We start from the raw sequence: 25671 nt of genomic DNA on the forward strand, positions 1-25671 counted from the left end.
ATGCTGTGTGTACAGCCATCAGAATGCATTATAATAATAATAATAATAATAATTTTTACATACATGCCAATATGCATACCACCTTCTAAATGAGTCAAATGACTGTTTCAGCTGTGCTGCTCTGATGGTGTTTAACTTTCATGATCGTGTGTCTCGGTGCAGGTAGAAGTTACATTATTGCTGAACAGGCTGATGCAAATGCTCAATTGAGCGTTAAATTGAGTTTGCTGCAGATCAGGCTTAAGGGACCAAAGCACATTGATTTTATTGCAGATATGAAAGAATAGAGATTAGATTTCAAGCCAACAATTCCAAAGATTCAGAAGTTTGAATATACAAGAGCAGGTTGACTGAAGGTATCAGCACTGATCGAAACTCTGAGTTTATGTGGATGAAAATACTGTGGATTTTTCTTTTTTTTTTTTCCTTTTAGTCTGGAGGCTGACTCAACTTTGTAAACTACTTTCACATTAGAGTAAAACATGCCGTATTTATCCGTCCATAGTCTCTGCATTAGATAACAGTCAGGAAACATCCAGTGCATCAATGTCTCAAAATCTCAAGCTTTTACAGATTTCCAGAAGTCAACTGGTACAAGTTTTGATCTTTTTGTTTACAATTCACATTCTGAATTTTAATTGAGTTTGAACAGGATGCAAAATAATTCTAATTTAAATGAATGGAGATTCAAATAAAGTTCAAAAAATCCATGTTACTATAATTGCCAATAAAAAAAAGTTTGGAAGGATGGATGGATGTACAGTATAGATGGATGGATGCATGCATGCATGCATGGATGGATGGATGGATGGATGCATGCACGGATGAATGAACACTATATGGATGGATGGATGTACAGTATAGATGGATGGATGGATGCATGCATGGATGGATGGATGGATGGATGCATGCACGGATGAATGAACACTATATGGATGGATGGATGGATGTACAGTATAGATGGATGGATGCACGGATGAATGAACACTATAGATGGATGGATGGATGGATGGATGGATGTACAGTATGGATAGATGTACGGAATAAATGGATGTATAGATGGATGTACAGTACAGATGGATGCATGGATGGATGTACGGTATAGATGGATGGATGGATGGATGGATGAGTGGATGCATGGATGAATGTACAGTATATATGTATAGATCTATGGATGGATGTATGGATGGATGTATAAATGGATGCATCAATTTAATGCTTACATGCTGAATAAAGTATTCTTTTTATACTTAATACTTAATTTGTATTATTATTTTATCTGACGGGATAAACTCTTTTTTAGAAGTGATGCCATAATTTGTTACTAAATGATATATTCATAACCATGGTAACATGATACATCATATAAATCCAGTACTATTTTTGCAAGTGCAATGGTCTATTGATATCACTCGGTTCCTGGGAAACACACACACACAAACACGTACGTTCTTTAAAAACACATGAACACACAACAATCCAATGGTTGCTATGCTACTGAAACTCTGCAGTTTACAGTGGTTTTGTGATTCTCTCCATGTCTCTGACTGTCTGTCTTTCTTTCTTTCTGTTTTTTGTCTTTATCTCCGTCTCTCTCTCTGTTTTTGTCCTCAGCCCTCCTGAAGGAGAAGAATCACCCGTAACCTCTCCAGACCCCCAGAGACAAGAGTGGTTCGCTCAGTACTTCTCCTTCTGACTTTTGCAATTAAAGAGCATGTCGACCAAACCAAACAAAAAAGACAAAAAAGTAATACATTATTTAATGACACATCCTTTCATTTGTTCTTTTTTTCTTCCCACTGTGAATGGATTTCTTGTTTTTAACAGTGATGATAGGTATGTTTGACATTTCATTCACCGCAGTTTCTATAGATTGGTGCATACGCTGCTAATTACTATTTGTTAAAAGAGAGAAAAAAACAACAACAGTATTGTCTCCTCTGTATCTAATTTTAGAATGCCACCGTACTGACTTTGTTACAGCTGCATTATCAATTTTGGTAGGATTAAACTGTTTGTATGGATGTCTCAACACAGATATAATGATGTCTCACTAATTTTAAAATAAATGCATATTTTATATTTATATTACTGGTGTATGCGTAAGAATAAATAACTATTGTGACATTTAATGAAGTGTGTCTGTTATGTGAGTGAACTTTTACCATTCAAGGAACCAAAAGCAAAGAACATATGATTTAAAATGCCTGTATTTTCATATACATCAACACATATTGCCCTGAAAGACGAAACAATAAACACTTTTATTGTCATTTGGCTTTTTCTTGATATAAGAACAATTACCCTTGCAACGACAAATCCATAATCGGAGATGAGAGGTAAGTTTGTGTGTAGCTTTAAGTGTAGCTTATATATATATTAAAAAAAAATTGACCTGCAGAATGGGATACAAGAGAAACCAAAAGTGCTACATTCCCTAGCTGTAAATTTTCAATAAAATTAAATGTGCTTGTCATTTTTATTTAATGAGTTTGTTGCATTAAAACGTTATGTAATCATTGAAATATTTAATTATTCATTTTGCAATACGTTAATAATTCAATTTAATGAATAAAAATAGTGTACATTATGTATAACATTCTAAAGTTATTTAGAATATAATCTAATACATTTTCCCTTAAGATTATATAAATAAATAAATAGACACAAAAATCGCGATTAAAAGTCCATTATCAGTGTCATTTCCATAAAAGTAAAGGGACTTTTATTCTGGCGGTCAAAGAGAAAACGTCGTCGACATCCGTTTACTGGTTTATACCAAGTTCAAAAAAGGGGAGAGGGGGGGGGTGGTTATTATTTATCGCATATCATTCATCAGCGCCAATATAGATATAGAAAAACAAAGCATATGAATGGTAAACTACTTTTACAGTTTTATACTGGATTAGAATGACATATCTTGTGCTATAATCCATAGTTTGTTTTCACGTGCTCCCCTACAATCAGAAATAGGAAAAATAAACCGCCAAATCTGAAAACACGGACAGGAAGAAACAGCCATGTGTTAATGTTGTTATTAATGTGCATAATTTCTGTTCGTCCACCCTGACCAGGTATGTCAAATACAGCACTGTAGGGAATTAAATATTAGCAGTGCTCTTTATTATTCTTGTAGGTTTCTATTGTTTGTAGAAAGACAACGGAAACGGTTTGAATGTTTGTTAAATGTATGGAACTCATAAAGTACATGCCAGGCAGTAAGAGCGCCGTGCCCTTCATCTACAATTTTTAATTATTATTTTGCATAATTGTTTATACAACTGCACCGTTTTATTAATGCAATTTTATGACATCAAATTGGTTAAGAAACTGCATGAAACCTTTATATTTTTTTATTAAAATAGTACTCAACAGAGGAATATATATATATATAATATTTACAAACATATTCACATACATGTATATGTAGTAAAAAAGTTATAAAACAATGTAAATTAAAATGGAAAATATTGTGCAAGATTTATTTCATACTTTTGCATTAATATGAACTACAGATCAATTGATAATTATAGAAAATTGGCCATTCATCATCATTAAAAACCTATATTAAGGATAATTTTTGTCATAGGAATTTCTATAAATTCTAAATGAATTTGTATACGTATCAGCTACCATGATACAAGAGTGTGAAAGGGTTTTTAAAGATGAACTGTTGTAAGTTTTATACAGACAGACCCATCATCCACTGCTCTCTTCCAGAATACTCTGTCTAAGTGATCCGGCTCATGATGCTCAGTCCAGATCAGGTGTCCTTGATAGGACTGGTGTTTGAGACTTATGTGATGGAGCACCACAAGAATGATCTCCTACAGATCTTCCAGGAGGCCAGTGAAGATACTCACTATCCTGTTGTAGTGAATGCCATGACCTTATTCGAGGACAATATGGAGGTTGGAGAGTGTTTCAATGCGTTCCCCAGCCAGGTCCTGCCTATATTTGACAATGCCCTGCAAAGAGCGGCCCAGACCATATCTCAAACTTCTTCCTCACTGCAGGGGATATTCAGCCTCAAACACAATCTACATGTTCGTATATCAGGTAAGCAAGTGGGAGAACGTCCACTCTTTTACACTGACACCTGTATCAGGGCTCGACAACGAGGACTTACATTTGCTCTTATTTTTGTGCAACTTCCTGACCAGCCTGACACAACAACCAATAGCATGAATTTTGAGGAGTATTTTAGAAAACTGTTGGGAATTTAGCTTTATTTTGGTGTTTTTGTTTGGCAAAGATAGTCATGCAGTAATTGCACATTCCACATTTATTCAACTTATTTATTAGGGGAAAATATAAGAAAAAAATTCCAAATCAATCAATAAAGAGGAAAAATAGAACAAAATAATAATAGGACAATAATCAGTAACGCTTTACACTAACTGTAACAAATAATTGTGTTATTAGGGGCCAAGCACCGAAGGTGCGGAGGCACCTATTGTATCTGTGCCGGTTCTTATTATTATTATTATTATTATTAGGGGCCAAGCACCGAAGGTGCGGAGGCACCTATTGTATCTGTGCCGGTTCTTATTATTATTATTATTATTATTATTATTATTCTTCTTCCGACTGGGCGTCTATGGCAGCCCATAGACCGGTTTGCGGGAAAGTTGTTTTGGTTTGACATTCTGATAGAGGACAGTCCCAACTTTAAATACACCAATTTTGGTGTCTCTAACTCATTCCCTCTAGCGCCACCAACTGTCCAAAGTTGCACTTTTATTATGCTAATAACTTTTGAACCGTAAGGCCTATCAACAAAATTCTTTTTTCCTCTTGTTCCTGAGCTCATGCCGATTCGATAGCACCCTATGACGTCATTTTCCGTCATAAAAAAATGGCCGCCATTTTGAATTTTCCAAAAAACCTACTTTTGCGAACTCGTCCTAGACGGTTTGTCCGATTTTCACCAAAATCGCACCGGATCATCTCCAGGCAGTGCTGACAAAAAGTTATGGAATTCAAGATGATTCGAAGAACCGTTTTCGATAAACGCGCAAACTAATTTTACGTAGCGCTTGCGAAAACAGACGTGAGGCTGTATCTCCGCAACGCTTCATCCTATTCAGACCAAACTTGGTACATGTCATCACAAGCATGATCTGAGGCTACATGCAGCGTTTCGGCGCAGCGCCACCTAGTGGTCCGGAGATATAAAAAATGGCTATTTTTGCTCATAACTTCTGAACGGTTTCTCCAAAAATCAAAAACTTGGTCTCGATAGATTCAGGGCGTCATGCCGAGTCGACCGATATCCAATTTTCCCAGATCGGCCATTTTGGCTGTCGGCCATTTTGAATTATGTGCGAAAATGCTGTATTTTTTGAACGCATGAACGAATTGTTACGAAACTCGGTATGGGTCATCAGTACGATGCCCTGAAGGAGCCTGAGAAGTTTCGAAACAGCGCCACCTATTGGTGAATTGTTTTATTCAAACGCTTATAACTTTGGGTGTGGTACACTTATTTTCACGGGAGTCATATTTTTGAGGTCCTGAATCGTTGCCGAGTCCAACGATACTAAACATGCTGGGTTTCGTGTTACGGTTGGTGTAGTGTAGCGATTTAGCGCAAAAAAAACACTTGGCGATATCTTCAAAACCACTGTTCCGATCGAGACGAAACCACCGCCAGAAACACGGAATCATAGCTTGTTAACTATATGCAAATGCCCAAATGCGAAAATATTGATAGTAAGGGGTAGTAAAATTCAAACAAAGTCATGTGTCAGTCATTTTTTATGTGTTTTTTCATATAAATGTTTATAACTCGGAAGTGAATTGAGATATTTGCACCAAAATTGACACACATATGTATGGGGTCACTCTGAGGACACATAAAAAAAATTGTGGGACTGAGCCTCTTGGTGGCGCTATAATAGAACAAAACGTGAAATTCCCATTGACTTCAATAGAGTTTTGTGAAATAAAATGCTATACTAAACAAATGCATTGGTGTAATATTACAAAACTCAGTGTGTGCCATAAGCAGCATGCCCTGAAGGTACTCAAAAGATTTTGAGACAGCGCCACCTGTTGGTCAAAAGTTATAATTAATTTCTGAGAACGCTAATAACTTTTGAATAAATTTGCCTATTGCAATGAAACTGATCTTAATAGATTCCTTCGGTTATGCCGAAAACATAGATATCAGGTTTTCCATAATCAGACAAACGTCCTGTTCGCCATCTTTATTTCTTTGAAAAACCTTCTTTTTCGAACTCCTCCTAGACCGTTTGTTCGATTTTCACGAAAATTGAATAGTATCATCTCCAGACCGTGCCGACTAAAAGTTATGAATTGCACGATGATAGACAAAACCGTTTTTGTATACCACAGCATCAAAATTTAGGCATGCTGCCAAAATTACTATTTAGGCTTTATCTCTGCAATGCCTTCACATTTTGACACCAAACTTTGCATGTGTCATTGTCACCTCCCTCTGACCACATCACATCTATTTCGTAACTGCGCCACCTATTGTTCGAAAGTGATAACCCATTAAATCATCTTATAAGTTAATGTTTATGTGATTTTTTTTAGCCATTTGCCCAAAGTTCTCTCAAAATGCCCTTAATTGCTCCTTGCTACAGTTGGTCTGCCACTCCTTGCCATTTTGGCATATGTTGCCGCTTCTTGCGCTTGGCCCCGGTAATGGCTGCTTGCAGCTATATTTATTATTATTCTTCTTCCGACTGGGCGTCTATGGCAGCCCATAGACCGGTTTGCGGGAAAGTTGTTTTGGTTTGACATTCTGATAGAGGACAGTCCCAACTTTAAATACACCAATTTTGGTGTCTCTAACTCATTCCCTCTAGCGCCACCAACTGTCCAAAGTTTCACTTTTATTATGCTAATAACTTTTGAACCGTAAGGCCTATCAACAAAATTCTTTTTTCCTCTTGTTCCTGAGCTCATGCCGATTCGATCGCACCCTATGACGTCATTTTCCGTCATAAAAAAACGGCCGCCATTTTGAATTTTCCAAAAAACCTACTTTTGCGAACTCGTCCTAGACGGTTTGTCCGATTTTCACCAAAATCGCACCGGATCATCTCCAGGCAGTGCTGACAAAAAGTTATGGAATTCAAGATGATTCGAATAACCGTTTTCGATAAACGCGTAAACAAAATTTACGTAGCGCTTGCGAAAACAGACGTGAGGTTGTATCTCCGCAACGCTTACTCGTTTTCACACCAAACTTGGTACGTGTTATCACAAGCATGACCTGAGGCTACGTGCTGCGTTTCGGCGCAGCGCCACCTAGTGGTCCGGAGATATGAAAAATGGCTATTTTTGCTCGTAACTTCTGAACGGTTTCTCCAAAAATCAAAAACTTGGTCTCGTTAGATTCAGGGCATCATGCCGAGTCGACCGATATCCAATTTTCCCAGATCGGCCATTTTGGCTGTCGGCCATTTTGAATTATGTGCTAAAATGCTGTATTTTTTGAACGCATGAACGAATTGTTACGAAACTCGGTATGGGTCATCAGTACGATGCCCTGAAGAAGCCTGAGAAGTTTCGAAACAGCGCCACCTAGTGGTGAATTGTTTTTTTCAAACGCTTATAACTTTGGGTGCGGTACACTTATTTTCACGGGAGTCATCTTTTTGAGTTCCTGAATCGTTGCCGAGTCCAACGATACTAAATATGCTGGGTTTCGTGTTACGGTTGGTGTAGCGTAGCGATTTAGCGCGAAAAAAACACTTGGCGATATCTTCAAAACCGCTGTTCCGATCGAGACGAAACCACCACCAGAAACACGGAATCATAGCTTGTTAACTGTATGCTAATGCCCAAATGCGAAAATATTGATAGTAAGGGGTAGTAAAATTCAAAAAAAGTCATGTGTCAGTCATTTTTTACGTGTTTTTTCATATAAATGTTTATAAATCGGAAGCGAATTTAGATATTTTCACCAAAATTGACACACATATGTATGGGCTCACTCTGAAGACACAGGAAAAAAATTGTGGGACTGAGCCTCTTGGTGGCGCTATAAAAGAAGAAAACGTGAAATTCCCATTGACTTTAATAGAGTTTTGTGAAATAAAATGCTATACTAAACAAATGCATTGGTGTAATATTACAAAACTCAGTGTGTGCCATAAGCAGCATGTCCTGAAGGTACTCAAAAGATTTTGAGACAGCGCCACCTGTTGGTCAAAAGTTATAATTCATTTCTGAGAACGCTAATAACTTTTGAATAAATTTGCCTATTGCAATGAAATTGATCTTAATAGATTCCTTCGGTTATGCCGAAAACATAGATATCAGGTTTTGCATAATCAGCCAAACTTCCTGTTCGCCATCTTTATTTCTTTGAAAAACCTTCTTTTTCGAACTCCTCCTAGACCGTTTGTCCGATTTTCACGAAAATTGAATGGTATCATCTCCAGACCGTGCCGACTAAAAGTTATAAATTGCACGATGATAGACAAAACCGTTTTCGTATAACACAACATCAAAGTTTAGGCATGCTGCCAAAATTACTATTTAGGCTTTATCTCTGCAATGCCTTCGCATTTTGACACCAAACTTTGCATGTGTCATTGTCACCTCACTCTGACCACATCACATCTACTTCTTAACTGCGCCACCTATTGTTCGAAAGTGATAACCCATTAAATCATCTTATAAGTTAATGTTTATGTGATTTTCTTAGCCATTTGCCCAAAGTTCTCTCAAAATGCCCTTAATTGCTCCTTGCTGCAGTTGGTATGCCACTCCTTGCCATTTTGGCATATGTTGCCGCTTATTGCGCTTGGCCCCGGTAATGGCTGCTTGCAGCTATATTTCAATTTTATAATTGTATTGTTTTTAATTGTAAGTAAAGTGATTTCTAATCTAAACTATTCTCATTTTACCTGTACAATAAAGCTTGAATCATGTCTTTCATTATTTCAAAACATTATTACATTTATATATAGTTAATACCTTATGTAACATATTATCATAATGTAATAATTAATACATAATGTTGCATATTGTATTAAAATATTTTAATTTAAGTAAAATTTAAATAATGTTTTCAAAAGTTTTTTTTGTTTTTCTTTTTTTATCTTACAGTAAAGAAACATATAATCATTTGAATCATATATTTTCAAAACATTTATTTTTGAAACATTACATTTTATATATATATACTTTTTTCTCTGTATATTAATTTTTAATAATTTATAAAATGTATATTTTAAAATGTATTAATTATTTATTAATTTATTTTAAAAATAATTTTTAAATTTAATATTTATATTATAATTAGTATATCATTTTATATTTTATAATATTATATTAGTTATATTAATATTCACTAATCTCGTACCTGTAAAGCTTGATCCATATTTTTACATTTATTACGGAACTATTTCCTTACACCAAATATTATTAAAAATAATTAAACGATATAATATAAAAAATATTAATGATGATGATTTTTGATTTTAAAATATTAAATGAAAAAAAATATAATATTTTCATGAGAAAGAGAGATCAGTTAAGCATGAATGTTTAGCATTGATTGATTGCATTGTATTAATTTAGCATTGTATTAATAAAAATTGTTCTCAGGTGTTTCCAACTTATCTATCCACATATAATAGGATGTACTAAAGTGTGTTTGGCCCAACAGTAATGTACTCTGTGTACAGTAAACTCCATAGAATATGCTATCAATGTTACCGCTATTATGCCTGTTTGTGCACAAGAGTAAACAGGTCCATGTACACGTACCTCCAGTGATCATAAGTGGCTTGTATATGGCTGACTATTCTCTTTGTGTAACTGGTAGATCTGCTTCCATAAAGCCTCCAACTGTCTGCTTCGTTTGCTCTTGAAGGCTTGCAGCCTATTAGTTTGTCAATGCAACACAGAGGCTGTTTCCCCACTACAGGCAATTAGACCGTGCACACCGTGGCAGACAGCTCATTTGTCCTGCCGTGAACTGTTATCTGTTATCATGGTTGCTTCCTCTGATCTAGTGTCATATAACCTGCACGATATGCTGATGTATTCTTCTCTGTAACAACAGTCTCGTTATGTTGGCTCACGGTGTGCATGAGCTGGAGAGAGATCAGATGAAGCTTTTAGAAAGGTGGTCAGGTGTGAGCACAAACACTGCACGATGTAACAACAAGATGAGCAGCGGCTCTGCAGGATGGGTATGGATCCGGATCTGAGGAGAGAGAAGATGTGTCATGTGAGAGGTCGGATTGACAGGCTTTATGAGAACGGCTGAATGAGGCTTTAAAGCAAATTCTGTCAGTATTTGAATCATATGCTGTAAAAGGATCATACAAAGGATCAAAAACTATTCAAAACACCTTGCAATCGCATAGCAACACCCTAACATTGTGTCATGGGCTTTCGTATGGGCCAGCAGCCCTCATTTAAAACAATGTAATTGTTATCTGTGTCTAGAAGATGGATTCAGCCAAGAAGACTGCTGTAGGGAGTGTGTCAGCAATAATCAGCTGACTGACCTTTCCTGTTCCCTGGATGTTTTATCCTGTTTTGTGGACAATGGGAGAGTTATAAATAGCCTGAGTGCAGACACCACTCATAGATCCAGCGTGCTGTGAATATGAAAGGCGGCCTGAAAATAGGACATACGGCCATAAAAAGCACATAGACCGTTGCCCATATCACGATGAACAACCACGTCATGTGTCTGAATGCTTTCATGCTTTGGTGAAGGTCATTAGAGAGAAAAATGTGTGTATCCAGGTGGTGTCTCTGCAGTCCTGGGGGTGACATGTCTGTTTTTAGTGTTTGATGATGTACCTGTATCATAAAGAAGGTCTGGCTGGACAATATACAGTATATACGTTTTTAGAAAGACATTTCAATGCTCTTATGCTCACCAGGGCTGCATTTATTTGGTCAAAAATTTAGTAAAAACAGTAATATTTTGAAATATTATAAAACTTTTTTTCTATTTGCATATATTTTAAAAAATATAATTTATTTCTATGGTGGCAAAGTTAAATTTTCAGCATCATTACTCCAGTCTTCAGTGTCACGTGATCCTTCAGAAATCATTCGGATATGATGATTTGCTCTTCAAGAAACATTTCTTATTGAATTCCTTAACTGAAAGAAAGTTCGTCAAAAGCTATTCATTTTTGTTTAGTTTAGGGCTGCAACTAACGATTATTTTGATAATCGATTAATCGGACAATTATTTTTCAGATTAATTGATTAATCTGGAAAAAAATTGTATTTCATTTTTTTGTTTATTATAACTAAATAAAACCCTAAATCAGAGTTGTGGTGAGCAGGACGAGGCCTCGATGATCTGATAATCCCTCTTTTGTGTGTTAATCACAATCTACTTAATACAGACAACTTCATTATAAAGAAAAAAAAAATATATATATATATAGTTGTTTCTTTTGTAACATTATAGATGTTTTACTGTCACTTTTGAGAAAGAAATGATTCATCCTTGCTGAATAAAAGTAGTATTTCCCTTTCAAAAATCTGCCTGAACCTGAACGTTTGAACAATATGTGTAATATATATATATATAACATATATATTTAACTTGCGTGTATAATATATTTAACTTATATTTTAATATGTAGTTAGCTATTATTTTACCTACAAAAAATTAAAATGTGTAATACATTAAAACTGGAACATTTTTGAATCGTTAAATCAATTAATTGACGTTTGTACAGTTTGAACTGATTCATATAAATGTCTTTTTAGGAAATCTAATGGTCAAAATCATTAAAATAATTTTTAAAAATATAGCTGCAAGCAGCCATTACCGGGGCCAAGCGCAAGAAGCGGCAACATATGCCAAAATGGCAAGGAGTGGCAGACCAACTGCTGCAAGGAGCAATTAAGGGCATTTTGAGAGAACTTTGGGCAAATGGCTAAGAAAATCACATAAACATTAACTTATAAGATGATTTAATGGGTTATCACTTTCGAACAATAGGTGGCGCAGTTACGAAATAGATGTGATGTGGTCAGAGTGAGGTGACAATGACACATGCAAAGTTTGGTGTCAAAATGTGAAGGCATTGCAGAGATAAAGCCTAAATAGTAATTTTGGCAGCATGCCTAAATTTTGATGCTGTGGTATACGAAAACCGTTTTGTCTATCATCGTGCAATTCATAACTTTTAGTCGGCACGGTCTGGAGATGATACAATTCAATTTTCGTGAAAATCGGACAAACGGTCTAGGAGGAGTTCGAAAAAGAAGGTTTTTCAAAGAAATAAAGATGGCGAACAGGACGTTTGTCTGATTATGGAAAACCTGATATCTATGTTTTCGGCATAACCGAAGGAATCTATTAAGATCAGTTTCATTGCAATAGGCAAATTTATTCAAAAGTTATTAGCGTTCTCAGAAATTAATTAAAACTTTTGACCAACAGGTGGCGCTGTCTCAAAATCTTTTAAGTACCTTCAGGGCATGCTGCTTATGGCACACACTGAGTTTTGTAATATTACACCAATGCATTTGTTTAGTATAGCATTTTATTTCACAAAACTATTGAAGTCAATGGGAATTTCACGTTTTGTTCTATTATAGCGCCACCAAGAGGCTCAGTCCCACAATTTTTTTTATGTGTCCTCAGAGTGACCCCATACATATGTGTGTCAATTTTGGTGAAAATATCTCAATTTGCTTCCGAGTTATAAACATTTATATGAAAAAACACGTAAAAAATGACTGACACATGACTTTGTTTGAATTTTACTACCCCTTACTATCAATATTTTCGCATTTGGGCATTAGCGTTTAGTTAACAAGCTATGATTCCGTGTTTCTGGCGGTGGTTTCGTCTCGATCGGAACAGCGGTTTTGAAGATATCGCCAAGTGTTTTTTTCGCGCTAAATCGCTACGCTACGCCATCCGTGAGACGAAACCGGACATATTTGGTATCGTTGGACTCGGCAACGATTCAGGACCTCAAAAATATGACTCCCGTGAAAATAAGTGTACCACACCCAAAGTTATAAGCGTTTGAATAAAACAATTCACCACTAGGTGGCGCTGTTTCAAAACTTCTCAGGCTCCTTCAGGGCATCGTACTGATGACCCATACCGAGTTTCGTAACAATTCGTTCATGCGTTCAAAAAATACAGCATTTTAGCACATAATTCAAAATGGCCGACAGCCAAAATGGCCGATCTGGGAAAATTGGATATCGGTCGACTCGGCATGATGCCCTGAATCTAACGAGACCAAGTTTTTGATTTTTGGACAAACCGTTCAGAAGTTACGAGCAAAAATAGCCATTTTTCATATCTCCGGACCACTAGGTGGCGCTGCGCCGAAACGCTGCATGTAGCCTCAGGTCATGCTTGTGATAACATGTACCAAGTTTGGTCTGAATAGGATTAAGCGTTGCGGAGATACAGCCTCACGTCTGTTTTTGCAAGCGCTACGTAAAATTAGTTTGCGCGTTTATCGACAACGGTTCTTCGAATCATCTTGAATTCCATAACTTTTTGTCAGCACTGCCTGGAGATGATCCGGTGCGATTTTGGTGAAAATCGGACAAACCGTCTAGGACGAGTTCGCAAAAGTAGGTTTTTTGGAAAATTCAAAATGGCGGCCATTTTTTTATGACGGAAAATGACGTCATAGGGTGCGATCGAATCGGCATGAGTTCAGGAACAAGAAGAAAAAAGAATTTTGTTGATAGGCCTTACGGTTCAAAAGTTATTAGCATAATAAAAGTGCAACTTTGGACAGTTGGTGGCGCTAGAGGGAATGAGTTAGAGACACCAAAATTGGTGTATTTAAAGTTGGGACTGTCCTCTATCAGAATGTCAAACCAAAACAACTTTCCCGCAAACCGGTCTATGGGCTGCCATAGACGCCCAGTCGGAAGAAGAATAATAATAATAATAATAATAATAATAATAAGAACCGGCACAGATACAATAGGTGCCTCCGCACCTTCGGTGCTTGGCCCCTAAAAATTCACAAAGGTGCTTATTTGAATCAAAACCATGATCAGGAATAAATCACAATATTTCTGCCAGCCGTATGGCAGTGCATGGGAAGAGCATGAAGATTGTTTTAGATGACGTGTAGGCAGAGAAGGGAGGTTTGTGTTTGATCCCTGAGGTATGTGGGATGGATTGCATTGCATTGTGGCGAAGCCAAGTGCTTTTCTCTCACGTCCTGTAGAGATGATTGCCGTCACCTGTAATTACACGCTCTTCATCTGTAGCCCTGCAGACGTGACTCATCCGAATAAACCCATTTTCTCTGCTGCTACGACAGTCTGTATCTGTGGTTAGAGGGGAGAGAAGAAAAAAAAATTAATGGAAGTTTATTGCCTAAGTAACTTTGACATTTGATTCTTCTTTCTTTTATGTTTTTCTATGATGCAACCATGCTGGGCCAGGCCATATTCAAATATTGAGTTGATTTATTATGCAAGAAAGCGCAAGAGACTGTAACTCCGCTTTTGAACTTTTCATTAATGAATATGCAGTGCCCTCTAGCATTTGGAGACCATAACTGCTGAAAAGACTGTCGTGGAATAACACTGACACCTAGTGCTTAAAGAGAAATAGTCCACCCAATGTAAACTGTCATCAACTGAATATACATATATCTTTCTCTTCTAATAACTGTTGTACTACACATATGCAGGTTTACCTATGTGTCCCGAGCTGACCAGAGATCACATTCCTAAAGCTAGAGATGTGGGCCACTTCCTGTCCGTCACAGGCACAGTCATCCGCACCAGTGTGACCAAAGTCCTGGAGTATGAGAGAGACTACATGTGCAATAAATGCAGGCACGTGTTCTCCGTGCAGGCTTGTTTTGAGCAGTTTTACACCTTCACTCCACCCGCCAGCTGCCCCAATGAGGATGGATGTAATTCTTTCAAACTCACCTGCCTGTCAGGGAGTGACGCCCCTCCGGCCGCCTGCAAGGACTACCAGGAGATCAAAATCCAAGAGCAGGTGAGGCACCAGGGGTGTTCTTTATTCAGGGACCGGCACCCTGGAGCAACCTGCTGCTGAAGAAATAGTTCACACAAAAATGACATCTATTGACCACTCTATTTCACAGTCCCTCCAGGATTTCACGATTTTTTTGTGTGATTTTTGCAATCAAAATGACTGATTTTGTGGTGGTAATTTCCAAAAATTTGTGAAAAAATTTGCGATTTATATATAACATTTACCATAATAGTATTCAGTCCTTCCAGAAAAACGCAGTTTTTTTGTGATTGTTGCGGGCAAAAATTGATTGATTACGCGGTAAACTACTGGCAGCTGTGGTTGCCAGCATCATACCGTAAATTTATGCAATTTTATGCGATGAAATTGCAGGAATTTGAAAAAATTGAGGGAACTTGCAAAATTGCGGGTGATGAAAAAGAGAAAAAAAGTGATTCCCCCAACACCCTGTTCTCACTAGGCTAATGTAAGAGTCATTTCTTATTACTTCCTTTGATAAGCAAGCATACTACATCATAGAAAGTGCTGGGAATATTTAATTTCTCATCTTGTTTTATTTCAGACTGTAACGAGTGTAAATAAGGCGTGACCCCTTTAAGAGCTGCGCGCTCCCTGTTGAACTCTCTGCAGTGTTATATGTGCGCCTCGAACAACCCATGTGTGCGGGTAATTTCTGTTTGATGCTACTTCTTTTATCTTATGTTGTTTATTAAGTAACGATGTGACGGTAGAATGTGTGACAGACAGTTATACGAGTTCGATTTGTGAGATGTCGATCGCCTCCGTGAGTCTGTCTGGTGTCGCGTAATTGCGTCACTTCATAACGTTCCCATGGAAACAGGGGGAAATGGCTGGTCTTGTGTGAAGCAAACGCAACATTTTTCAACTTTCTGCTAAGATACATGTGACTTTTTTGCAACGAAAATGCGAGGATTATAAAATTATGCAAACCCCGCATATTTTGCACGGAAATCGGCAATTTATGTGGCGAAAGTGCGGTGTATTTGAAAAAATGCGGCCCTCGCATAAATATGCGGACTTTGACTGATTTTGCATTGAATTCAGCGATCGCATAATCGCGTTTTTCTGGAGGGACTGATTTCATATTACCGGAGCTCTAAAATGACATTTTAAATGTAGTCCATATGACTTGTGCACAGTGAGGGGGAAGTTACTTTTAAAAAGTAGTGTAAGTCGTTATACCTGTTACTTCTTAAAAAAAGTAATCCGTTACTTTACTTAGTTACCCCATATGGAAAGTAACTTTTTATGTTAATTGTTACTTTTATGTTACTTTTTTTGTTGCTTGACTTTAGAACGTAATATCTGTTCCTAAATGTGTTGGCCTACAAAGTTCTACTATACGTGTATAATCCCATAAATGCAAAATGCATTCATCAAAATTTTGAATATTTATGAAGAAATGCCCGTCAATGTATAGCATATGCATGGGCGGTGCTAGGGAGGGGCTAGAATGAAAGCCCCAAAGAAAGACCAAAGCTCCCATTTTTGATGTATGATATCTTTATAAGTCTCTATATGATATATGGTTAGCACTCCCAAAAATAATTTCTGGAATCAATTATATTCAAGCTGTATTCATCCTGAACCGCATGGTGAAGAAAAAAAATAGTTATATTATTATAAGAACACGTCAAATTAAGTGTTCTTATAATGGTTTTCTATATGAGAGGAAAATGCTTAACGTTTTCTTAATTAAACACGTGGTGTTTATATTCTGGGCTCATCTGATTTTTTTGTGCGCATAGTATAGCCTACTTTATTATGATTTTAGTATCTTAATGATCAATAAATGCACGCATAATTATCCGTGGACTTGATAAATTTTGCAGATATGTTTGCACGTAAACAAATGCCTTTATGTGCGCAAAATTCAGAATTAAATGAATGTGCAGCAATTTGTACAAATTAGAGAGTCTAGTTAAAGTGAATTTCATTTTGAATAAATTGTATCTTAATTTTAATTATTACTATTATTTTTTTTAACAACCAATTGCCTGTATTTAATAAATAAGAATCAAATACAGCAGAAAATATAATCATGAGGCGTGCCGGCGCGGTTACTTGTTGCGTGTGAACTGGAGCACCTCATCATAAATTAAAACTCAGCGTATGCCTCTCACAGACATGATAAGTATATCTATATATAGAATGCTTGAAATGTCCTTAAACAATTCAAAACGAAAAGAATTGTGCGTTTTGAAATGTGCTTTTCTAGGCATTCACGGAGATGGCGATCGCTGTCAGATCTGTCAAATGACGGAGATCACTGTCAAATCTGTCTCTAGGATTAGAAACGTTGCGCCGAATTGAGAAAGAAACTACGTTTCGTTACCAATTTTTCAGTAGTATCGCGTTACACTACTTTTTACCCGAAAAAGTAGTTACATTACTGTAACGCGTTACACAGAACACTGATATACCATAAGTCTTTTGCTGGCAAATGACAGAATAAAAGGTCTTGATATGCAGCTCATGGGATTTAAAAGAAAAAAATACGTTGAAAAAGTAAAATAATAATCAAAAACAATTATAAATAAAATATGCATAAATGTAGATGTGAGATGAACACATTTACCCATCTAAGAAAAAATAATTTGTGTTTATTTCTACTTGTAAATGTCCATCTTCACTAACAGGTACAGAAACTGTCGGTGGGCAGTATCCCTCGATCCATGCTTATCATCCTAGAGGATGATCTTGTGGACAGCTGCAAATCAGGTAACGGCAGAGTATTGGTGGAAATCGAGTCCAGTCTGTAGTTTACTGTATTCACTGGCTTTTACAACTTGACAGTGCAGGAATGAGATCTTTGCTCACCGGTAATACAGTGTACATGACTGGCTTTATTAGATTTCCTTACGAATGAATTCAGAATGAAACTTTCTGTTGGTTTCAGTTATGTGCTTTAGTGCAATAACAATAAAATGAATGAAGAACATTTTAGCTATGCAGCTTATAATGTATTTTTAACATCATATTATACTGGTTCATTTTTTAAACACTGTGTTTGCTTGCTGTTTATATTTACTTTTTTGTACTGATATAATAATAGTAACATCCCTTAGGGCAACATCATGTGTCTGTTTCCCTCATGATGCTGTCATGTGTGTTTCTCGCAGGCGATGACATCACAGTGTATGGGGTTGTGCATCAGCGCTGGAAGCCGATGTTTCAGGATTGCCGCTGCGATGTGGAGATTGTGCTGAAAGCAAACTATATCGAGGTCAATAATGAGCAGTCCACCACAGCACTGGTGCTGGAAGACATTCAGAAGGAATTTGAAGAATTCTGGGACAGTCACAAACATGACCCCATTGCCGGTACACACTTGGTGTCTCTTTAAATATTGAATATCTAGTCGTACAAATAAACAGTATGGCATTTTCAATTCCATGTCTCCTCGGCATTGAAAAGATTCCTTTCTTTTCTTATTGCCATCCAAACTCAATTACAGTCCTTGTAGAGGAAGTTGAGTTGATGAGGACCATGAAACAGTGTTGTAATCTGTTTCCAGTGGTGTTTGCTGAGGCACAACATCTCTATTAGGCTACTATTGCTCATAGGGTTATTGGATTAGGGATTTGAACAAATCTCTGACTGAAAGTATTAAATATTGGCACGTAACTCATACTGTATCGTTTGTGCTGCTGCGCACATGAATGATACTTCAACCATGTATTTTTTTGAGGAAAAGTGTTTTATTACTTTTCTACACAGTCAAATGTATAATGGAAGCTTGTTTCCACCATGGAATGAAACAATTTAAAAGATAATTGCGACTTTTTAGCTCACAATTGCGAAATATAAACTTGCAGTTCTGAATTGTGATATAAACTCACAATTGAGAGTTATAAATTCTAATTCTGAGGGACAAACTACTTTTTTTCTCAGAATTAGGAGATTATATCTCGCAATTCTGACTTTGAAACTCACGCAATTCAGAATTGTGAGATAAAAAGTCAAAAAAAAAAGTAATTTTTTATTCTGTGGTGAAACAAGCTTCCATACAGATGAATGCTTTTCACAAGGTGTATGTTAGAGTTGTGAGGGTGAGTAGGGAACCACCTGATAATGGATCAGAAACTGCTCAAATCACTTAAGCATACTAGAATACCCATCAACCCCCTCGGCAACCTCCTAGAACACTCAAGCTACTGCTCAAAGCACCCTAGCAACCACTCATATTGTGGGACAGCTCATGGGATTCAGTGTGGTTTTATGAATCACAATCTCTCTCTCTCTCTCTCTTGACATTCTGTAGGCAGGAATGAGATCTTGATGAGTCTTTGCCCTCAGGTGTTTGGCATGTACGTCGTCAAGCTGGCTGTTGCTATGGTTTTGGCAGGTGGGGTACAGAGAATAGATGCGTCTGGAACTAAGGTGAGAGGTATGTGTTCACAGTTACACTCCACATAATGGACAGTCTGACATCTGGCCTTATAATGAGAAAAGCTGAGAGGTGTGCTTGAAAAGTGTATTAATCTTGTGAATAAATCTGAATACCTCTGACTCAAACTATGCGCTCTGTGTAGGAGAGTCTCATCTGTTGCTCGTGGGCGATCCAGGCACTGGGAAGTCTCAGTTTCTGAAGTACGCTGCTAAGATTACACCACGCTCCGTTCTCACTGCAGGAATCGGATCTACTAACGCAGGTTTCACATGGGGGGGTTAATAGCATAATTGTATATATACTTCACTTTTTGAAGTACTTCACTATTTTTTGAAGCATGTGGTATGAATGAATGAATCTTTATTTTTGTGTCATGTGTATACATACGCCCAGCCCACATGGGCTTACAAGACACCAACAATAATATACAGAAATATTAGAAAAAATAATATACAAGATAGCCAGGTCCAGGGTACATCATATACCTAACTAACCAAGTAGATGTGGTATTTCTACTGTGTACAGTATGCAGAATTTCTATATATATTCAAAATGTGCAGGATAATCACTGAGTAAGCAGAAGTTCACTTCACCTGACAAAATTCATTAGTTATCCCTGCAACACCTTGATATGCACAGATAGTAGTTTTAAATGTAACAATATACTTTTGTGAAGAAATTTATATATATTCTATATAATATGTATGTATGTGTATATATGTATATTTCCACATTTTATTCATCAAAGATAAAAATGTAAGTTTCCTCAAAAACATTTAGCAGAACAACTGTTTTCAACATTGATTTTAATAAATGTTTTTAATTATATTTTGAAAGAAAACAATTATTTAAAATTTATTTAAAAAAAAGTTTACATTTTCAATAACTTAGACTTTTTTCAAAATCATTTTAAAAAACTTACTAGTATTTTGCCGCACTCACAGCAAACAAGGTGCCAGACAGATACCACTTGACAACCCAAAAAGTAAATAAAGAAATTGTCTGCACACTTGAGTCCTTAAAGCAAAGCAAAAAGCAAAAAACTTACTAGTATAAAATAGTATGAATTGTGTAATTCTTCATATGCAGAACCCCTAAAATTTCAGATAAAAATAAGTGATAAATAGGTGTTTAATTTAAAGAAAAATCTGATTTGGTTTCTTAACTGTTACTGTTACATAGTTGACTTGTAACACTCCTGAGATGAATCCCAGAGCCAAACTTTGTATATAATAGTACTGAAGTGGTTTGCAATGTCTGATGGGTAAATTTTCTCCCCCACTTCTTATGAAGTTAAATATTGTTGCACATTTGTTTGCGACAAAGTTTGCTACATGGCTGTATACACATACATTGTATTTATTTATTCTGTAAAATACTAGGCAATATTCAATTTCTGTTGTGCAGTTAGCAGTTAAATTAGTGCTGTTGCATCATCGTTTGCATGATTGTGAATTACTGGTCAGGTCTGACAGTGGCGGCTGTCAAGGACTCAGGAGAGTGGCACCTGGAGGCGGGGGCGCTCGTTCTCTCTGATGGAGGTCTGTGCTGCATCGATGAGTTCAACAGCATCAAAGAGCACGACCGCACCAGCATCCATGAGGCCATGGAGCAACAAACCATCAGTGTGGCTAAAGCTGGGTGAGGAGATGATGTCACATGCAGTCTAGAGGGGGAATACCAATTTTCACAGATACATTTCTTGCATTTTTATTATCCAAAAGCTTGTGAGCATCACATTAAATCTCCCACTTTCCTCTTTTGTAGAATGGTGTGCAAACTGGACACAAGGACCACCATCCTGGCAGCTACTAACCCAAAGGGGCATTATGACCCTAATGTGTCTGTTTCAGTGAACGTGGCTCTCGCTAGCCCCCTCCTGAGCCGCTTTGACCTTGTGCTGGTTCTGTTGGACACTAAAAATCCAGAATGGGACAAAATAATCTCCTCCTTCATCCTACAGAACAAAGGTTTGTCCCCAGAAGAGCTTTATCTTGTAATATCAGACTAATATAATATTTATGTTATGTTATGTTATAATAATATGAAGGGACAAACTGGAAATCAATATATATATTTATATATCCTGAATATAAAAGAAAGTTAAATCAATCAAATAAATAGTTACAACTATATATTAGGTTTTACATTTATATATTCAGAGTGACCTATAATTGAATATTCAGATTTACACAAATATATATTTACAATTTAAATACTATTTATTCAGGTTTGTATATTTATTTTAGACTTAAGTATATATTTGGATTGACATAATATTTTTAAATTAATAATAATTTAATAAATGGTAACTTTATATGATATTATTTTTTAATAATAATAATATAATTATGAAGTAAATATACATTTTATTTTAAATAGTACATTTAATTTAATTAATAATATAAATCAAATTGTAAATGTAATATTTGACACATTTACATTGTTCACAGTAAAAATGGGTCTTTATATATAAATGCCTTTGCCAGTCTTATGAAATGTGTTTTGTTTTGTTGTTTTTTACACATTTTTAACTTGGTACCTTTTACATTTTTAACTTGGTATTTTGCATGTTTTTGTTTACATGGTATACAAGAAAATGTAGTTTGTAAGACATCATCTAAAGTGTTATTGGATCAAACACGCCTCTATCCAGCCCGTTTGCTGGTTCGTGCATCTCTTGTGGGATTTGTTGCTTGTTCGGTCTTCGTTATTTTCTCAAGTGATGCCACTTTGATAGGAAAGCCTGTTCCCTCGAGGGCTGGATCACCCCTCATTTGGCTTAGAATCTCTTTGATACTGAGTTAGAAGTTAATAGTGAAGCCTTGCCATTTGTTGCGTATTTATAAAATATTCATCTTAACATATCTCTCTTTATCTCAACTCTCTTCCTTCGTGATTTCCCCACAGGAGCTCCAAGTGAGTCTTCATGTTTATGGAGTATGGAGAAGATGAGGGCCTATTTCTGCCTGATCAAGACTCTTAAACCTTGCATAACACAGGAGGCCAACGCCATCCTGAGCCGCTACTATCAGCTGCAGAGACAGAGTGACAGCCGAAACGCTGCGAGGACAACCATCCGCATGCTGGAGAGTCTCAGCCGCCTAGCTGAAGGTCAGATGCTAACATCTAGCATGTTATCTGATCTTCTTCACTCTGCTTTTCCACAATATTCAAAAACCTATCTGACTGTGTGTCTGTTTCAGCTCATGCCAGGCTGATGTTCAGAGAGACGGTGACAGTAGAGGACGCTGTTGTTGTGGTGTCTGTTATGGAGTGCTCCATGCAGGTATTTTTATTAGCAATGCTGATGCTATTCTATATTCCTGAAGCTATATTACATTTTTGAGTAGTGGATAAGCATTTTTTTTCTTTACCTCAGGGAGGCGCTCTACTTGGAAATGTGAACGCTCTACACACCTCTTTTCCTGACAACCCCTGCGAACAGTATAAAACACAGTGTGAGGTTGTGCTCGAGAGGCTGGGATTGACTGAGATCTTACACAAAGAACTGCTAAGACTCTCGGGGTAAAGTGAATCATACATACACACACTACCATTTAAAGAAATTAATCATTGTTTTTTTTTTTAGTGAGGATGTATTGAATTTGATTTAACAATTACAATTACAAAAGAAGCTGTTCATTTGACCTTTGCAAAGCAAAGAATCCTAAAATGCATCATTGTTTTCGCAGAAATATTAACTAAAAAAGTTGATTTCTGAAGGATCATGCTGCTGAAACTTCAAGAAAAAAAAAATACATTTTAATTTATATTCAAATAGAAAACAGTACATTTTAACTGTAATAATAGTTTACAATATTAATAATATTTTAATATTATTAAAAATAATATTTAATTGCAAGTTTAATTATGTTTTTTTTTGTTTTCAAATATTAAAATGATAAAATAATTTATGAATAAATTAAATTGTGATTTTAAATTAGCATTGCATAAATGTTAATGTGATTATATCAAAATATTACTTATGTAGTAAATCATTTAGCATAACATTATTTTTATTTATTTAATTTAATATTTCATTAGTAATATGAATCAATTAAATGGTAAATGTATTATATTACAAAAATTATTTGCGTTTAATTTAGGGCTGTCAAACGATTAATCGCATCCAAAATAAAAGTTTGTATTTACATAATATGTGGGTGCACTGTGTATAATTATTTTATGTATATAAATACACACACATGCTTGTATATATTTAAGAAATATTTTTATGTATATACTGTACATAGATTTATATTTAATTTATATATATAATATATATATATATATATACTTGTGTATATATATATATATATATATATACAAAATAATTATTCACAATATACCCACATATATTATGTAAACACAAACTTTTATTTTGGATGCGATTAATCGCAATAAATCGTTTGACAGCCCTAGTTTAATTATATTTATACGTTTAAATAGTAGGCCTCAAATTCATTTAGTATGTGCCCTTGCCCTACCAGCAGAAGGGCATATTTTCAAATCAAAATGGCGAAATTTAATAAAAAAGTTGAGTAGTTTGCATCACTAGATAGGCTATTACTGCCGGTCACTGAACATTTCTATCGTAAAACAGTTGTCTAATACTTACATATTTCTGCAAACTCTCCTTGCGTTGTAACAGTGACAGTAAGACCCACCTTCATTGATCTGATTGGCCATCTCAATTATTTTGACATTGACAAATGCTGTTAGACCACTGAGGCAAAGCAGCCTAAAAATTTCACACAACAAACACTTGTGAAACAACATTCTACACTAAAATGATAAGATAAGACAAATAAAAAGAGAAAATGTTCATTCTTTTTTATTATTATTCAAAGCTCAGACAGGCTTTTATGTTCTTGTAGTCTACAGAGCAGAAGACCGAACTCCCCTAAGGGTACCGAACCACGTAGTGACCTCGCCATTGAGCGTTCAGCTGTTGAGAATCACGGTAACCGTGACGTGACCACTAATTCAGACGCTGACCTGGACTGGCTCGACTCCTTATCCAGCCCGACTGGTACCGGCTCCATCATTCACACCTCCACACAGAACACTACGACCACGCTACGCCGTGCAGTGTTGCCTAGCAACAGCCGTTCCAAACGCTGCAAGGGTTCTGCGTGGGAGAAGGATGAGGATAAATCCACGGTTGAAGCTGTTGTGGAAAGGGGCTCCAAAAAGCTCAGAGGCAAACGACTGAAAGAGATGAAAGCGGCCCTCCTGCTGAACGATGAAACGGTTCTAGGAGGAACTGATGATGATGTGTTCGCCCACAGTACACCCATGACAGGGAAGAAACCCTCAAAAAGGAAAAACACAACCGTCAGTCTTCCCGACATAGACCAGGAGGCCGATTTCAGAGCCGAGAGTGGGGAGGATTTACGCAGGAGACTCACAAACTTCACATTCAAGCCGAGAGAGAGAATGTGTCATGGCGATCAGTCGGTTGTAAACTCCAAAGTGGCGGTGCAAGAGGCGGCGAAGCCTAGGTCACCTCAGGTGCGAGATAAACAGGCCGAGAGGGAGAACCAGTCGAGCTCACTTCCTCCAGCAGAGGGCAGCAGAGCTAATAACATTCCCCGACTGGGAACTCGCAATAAAAACAAGGACGTTTCCTCAGAGGTCTTGAATGATGAGAGTATGACTTTCACAGCTCAGAAAGGGTCGTTTGAGGACACTGAACATCAACAACAGCTGCTGCCGAGACTGAACAGTCTCTCTTCAGGTGAGAATAACGGTAACACTAATAAACACCCACAATCCTTACCAAAGACAGACCACCCAAAGACTAAGGTGGCCAGCTCCACTCTGGACAAACTTTCCAGATTCTCTTTTACGGGCTCAGCTGAGGAAAAGACTCCACCGGAGCCACAAGAAGCCATAAATGGCAGTACAAACAAAGTGGCAACAAGCACAGTTTTTCAAGACCAGGATATCATCAGGAAAAATATAACCACAGATGTGAAGAGCAGCGCACTGCAGACGGGAAATGTGAGGACAGAACCCTCCGACAGACGGGATGAACTCGGAGAGAGTGCTTCAAAGAAGAGGAGATGTTTTGAGTTGAGCTCCGGAGGATCCGCGGGACTCTTTAAAGGGTTTGCACTGTTCAGTTCGTCGACGATGAACATAGATGATGATCTAGACGCGGACTGGAACTAATGGAACAAGAGATGTTTGTTTTGTGTATGTACTTTTTTTGTGTGTGTGTGTTTAAATGTAAATTTTTGTTTCAGTAAATATCAATTAAATTTTTGTCTGGGTT

General features: G+C 36.7%; 2 protein-coding genes across 6 annotated transcripts in view; both read left to right on the forward strand.

The window, feature by feature from the left end:
• The window catches only part of fam184ab (family with sequence similarity 184 member Ab), a 164909-nt gene extending 162636 nt beyond the window's left edge, over positions 1 to 2273 (forward strand). For all 5 annotated transcript variants that reach the window (XM_089118852.1, XM_039692940.2, XM_039692941.2 and 2 more), the window contains one exon: positions 1615 to 2273. In XM_089118852.1, the coding sequence (XP_088974978.1) occupies positions 1615 to 1696 (82 nt within the window). In that variant the 3' untranslated portion in view covers positions 1697 to 2273. The remainder of the gene's footprint in view (positions 1 to 1614) is intronic.
• A 530-nt stretch (positions 2274 to 2803) lies between these two features.
• Positions 2804 to 25671, forward strand: mcm9 (minichromosome maintenance 9 homologous recombination repair factor). Its single transcript, XM_039691822.2, has 13 exons — positions 2804 to 3074; positions 3721 to 4059; positions 14658 to 14974; positions 17635 to 17716; positions 18118 to 18318; positions 19260 to 19385; positions 19531 to 19650; positions 20855 to 21029; positions 21156 to 21358; positions 22299 to 22502; positions 22595 to 22677; positions 22771 to 22916; positions 24269 to 25671. Exons 2-13 carry the CDS (start codon positions 3747 to 3749, stop codon positions 25566 to 25568), a joined length of 3270 nt encoding a protein of 1089 aa, XP_039547756.2. The 5' UTR covers positions 2804 to 3074; positions 3721 to 3746; the 3' UTR covers positions 25569 to 25671.

This window comes from Pimephales promelas, chromosome 13 (assembly GCF_988280905.1).
Source record: "Pimephales promelas chromosome 13, fPimPro1.hap1.1, whole genome shotgun sequence".
Taxonomy (NCBI): domain Eukaryota; kingdom Metazoa; phylum Chordata; class Actinopteri; order Cypriniformes; family Leuciscidae; genus Pimephales; species Pimephales promelas.

Coding starts and splice junctions, on each gene's coding strand:
- mcm9 (XM_039691822.2), top strand. CDS start 3,747: ATGATGCTCAGTCCAGATCAGGTGTCCTTGATAGGACTGGTGTTTGAG. Junction 21,359..22,298: donor CTTCATCCTACAGAACAAAG/GTTTGTCCCCAG, acceptor ATTTCCCCACAG/GAGCTCCAAGTGAGTCTTCA. Junction 22,503..22,594: donor TCTCAGCCGCCTAGCTGAAG/GTCAGATGCTAA, acceptor TGTCTGTTTCAG/CTCATGCCAGGCTGATGTTC.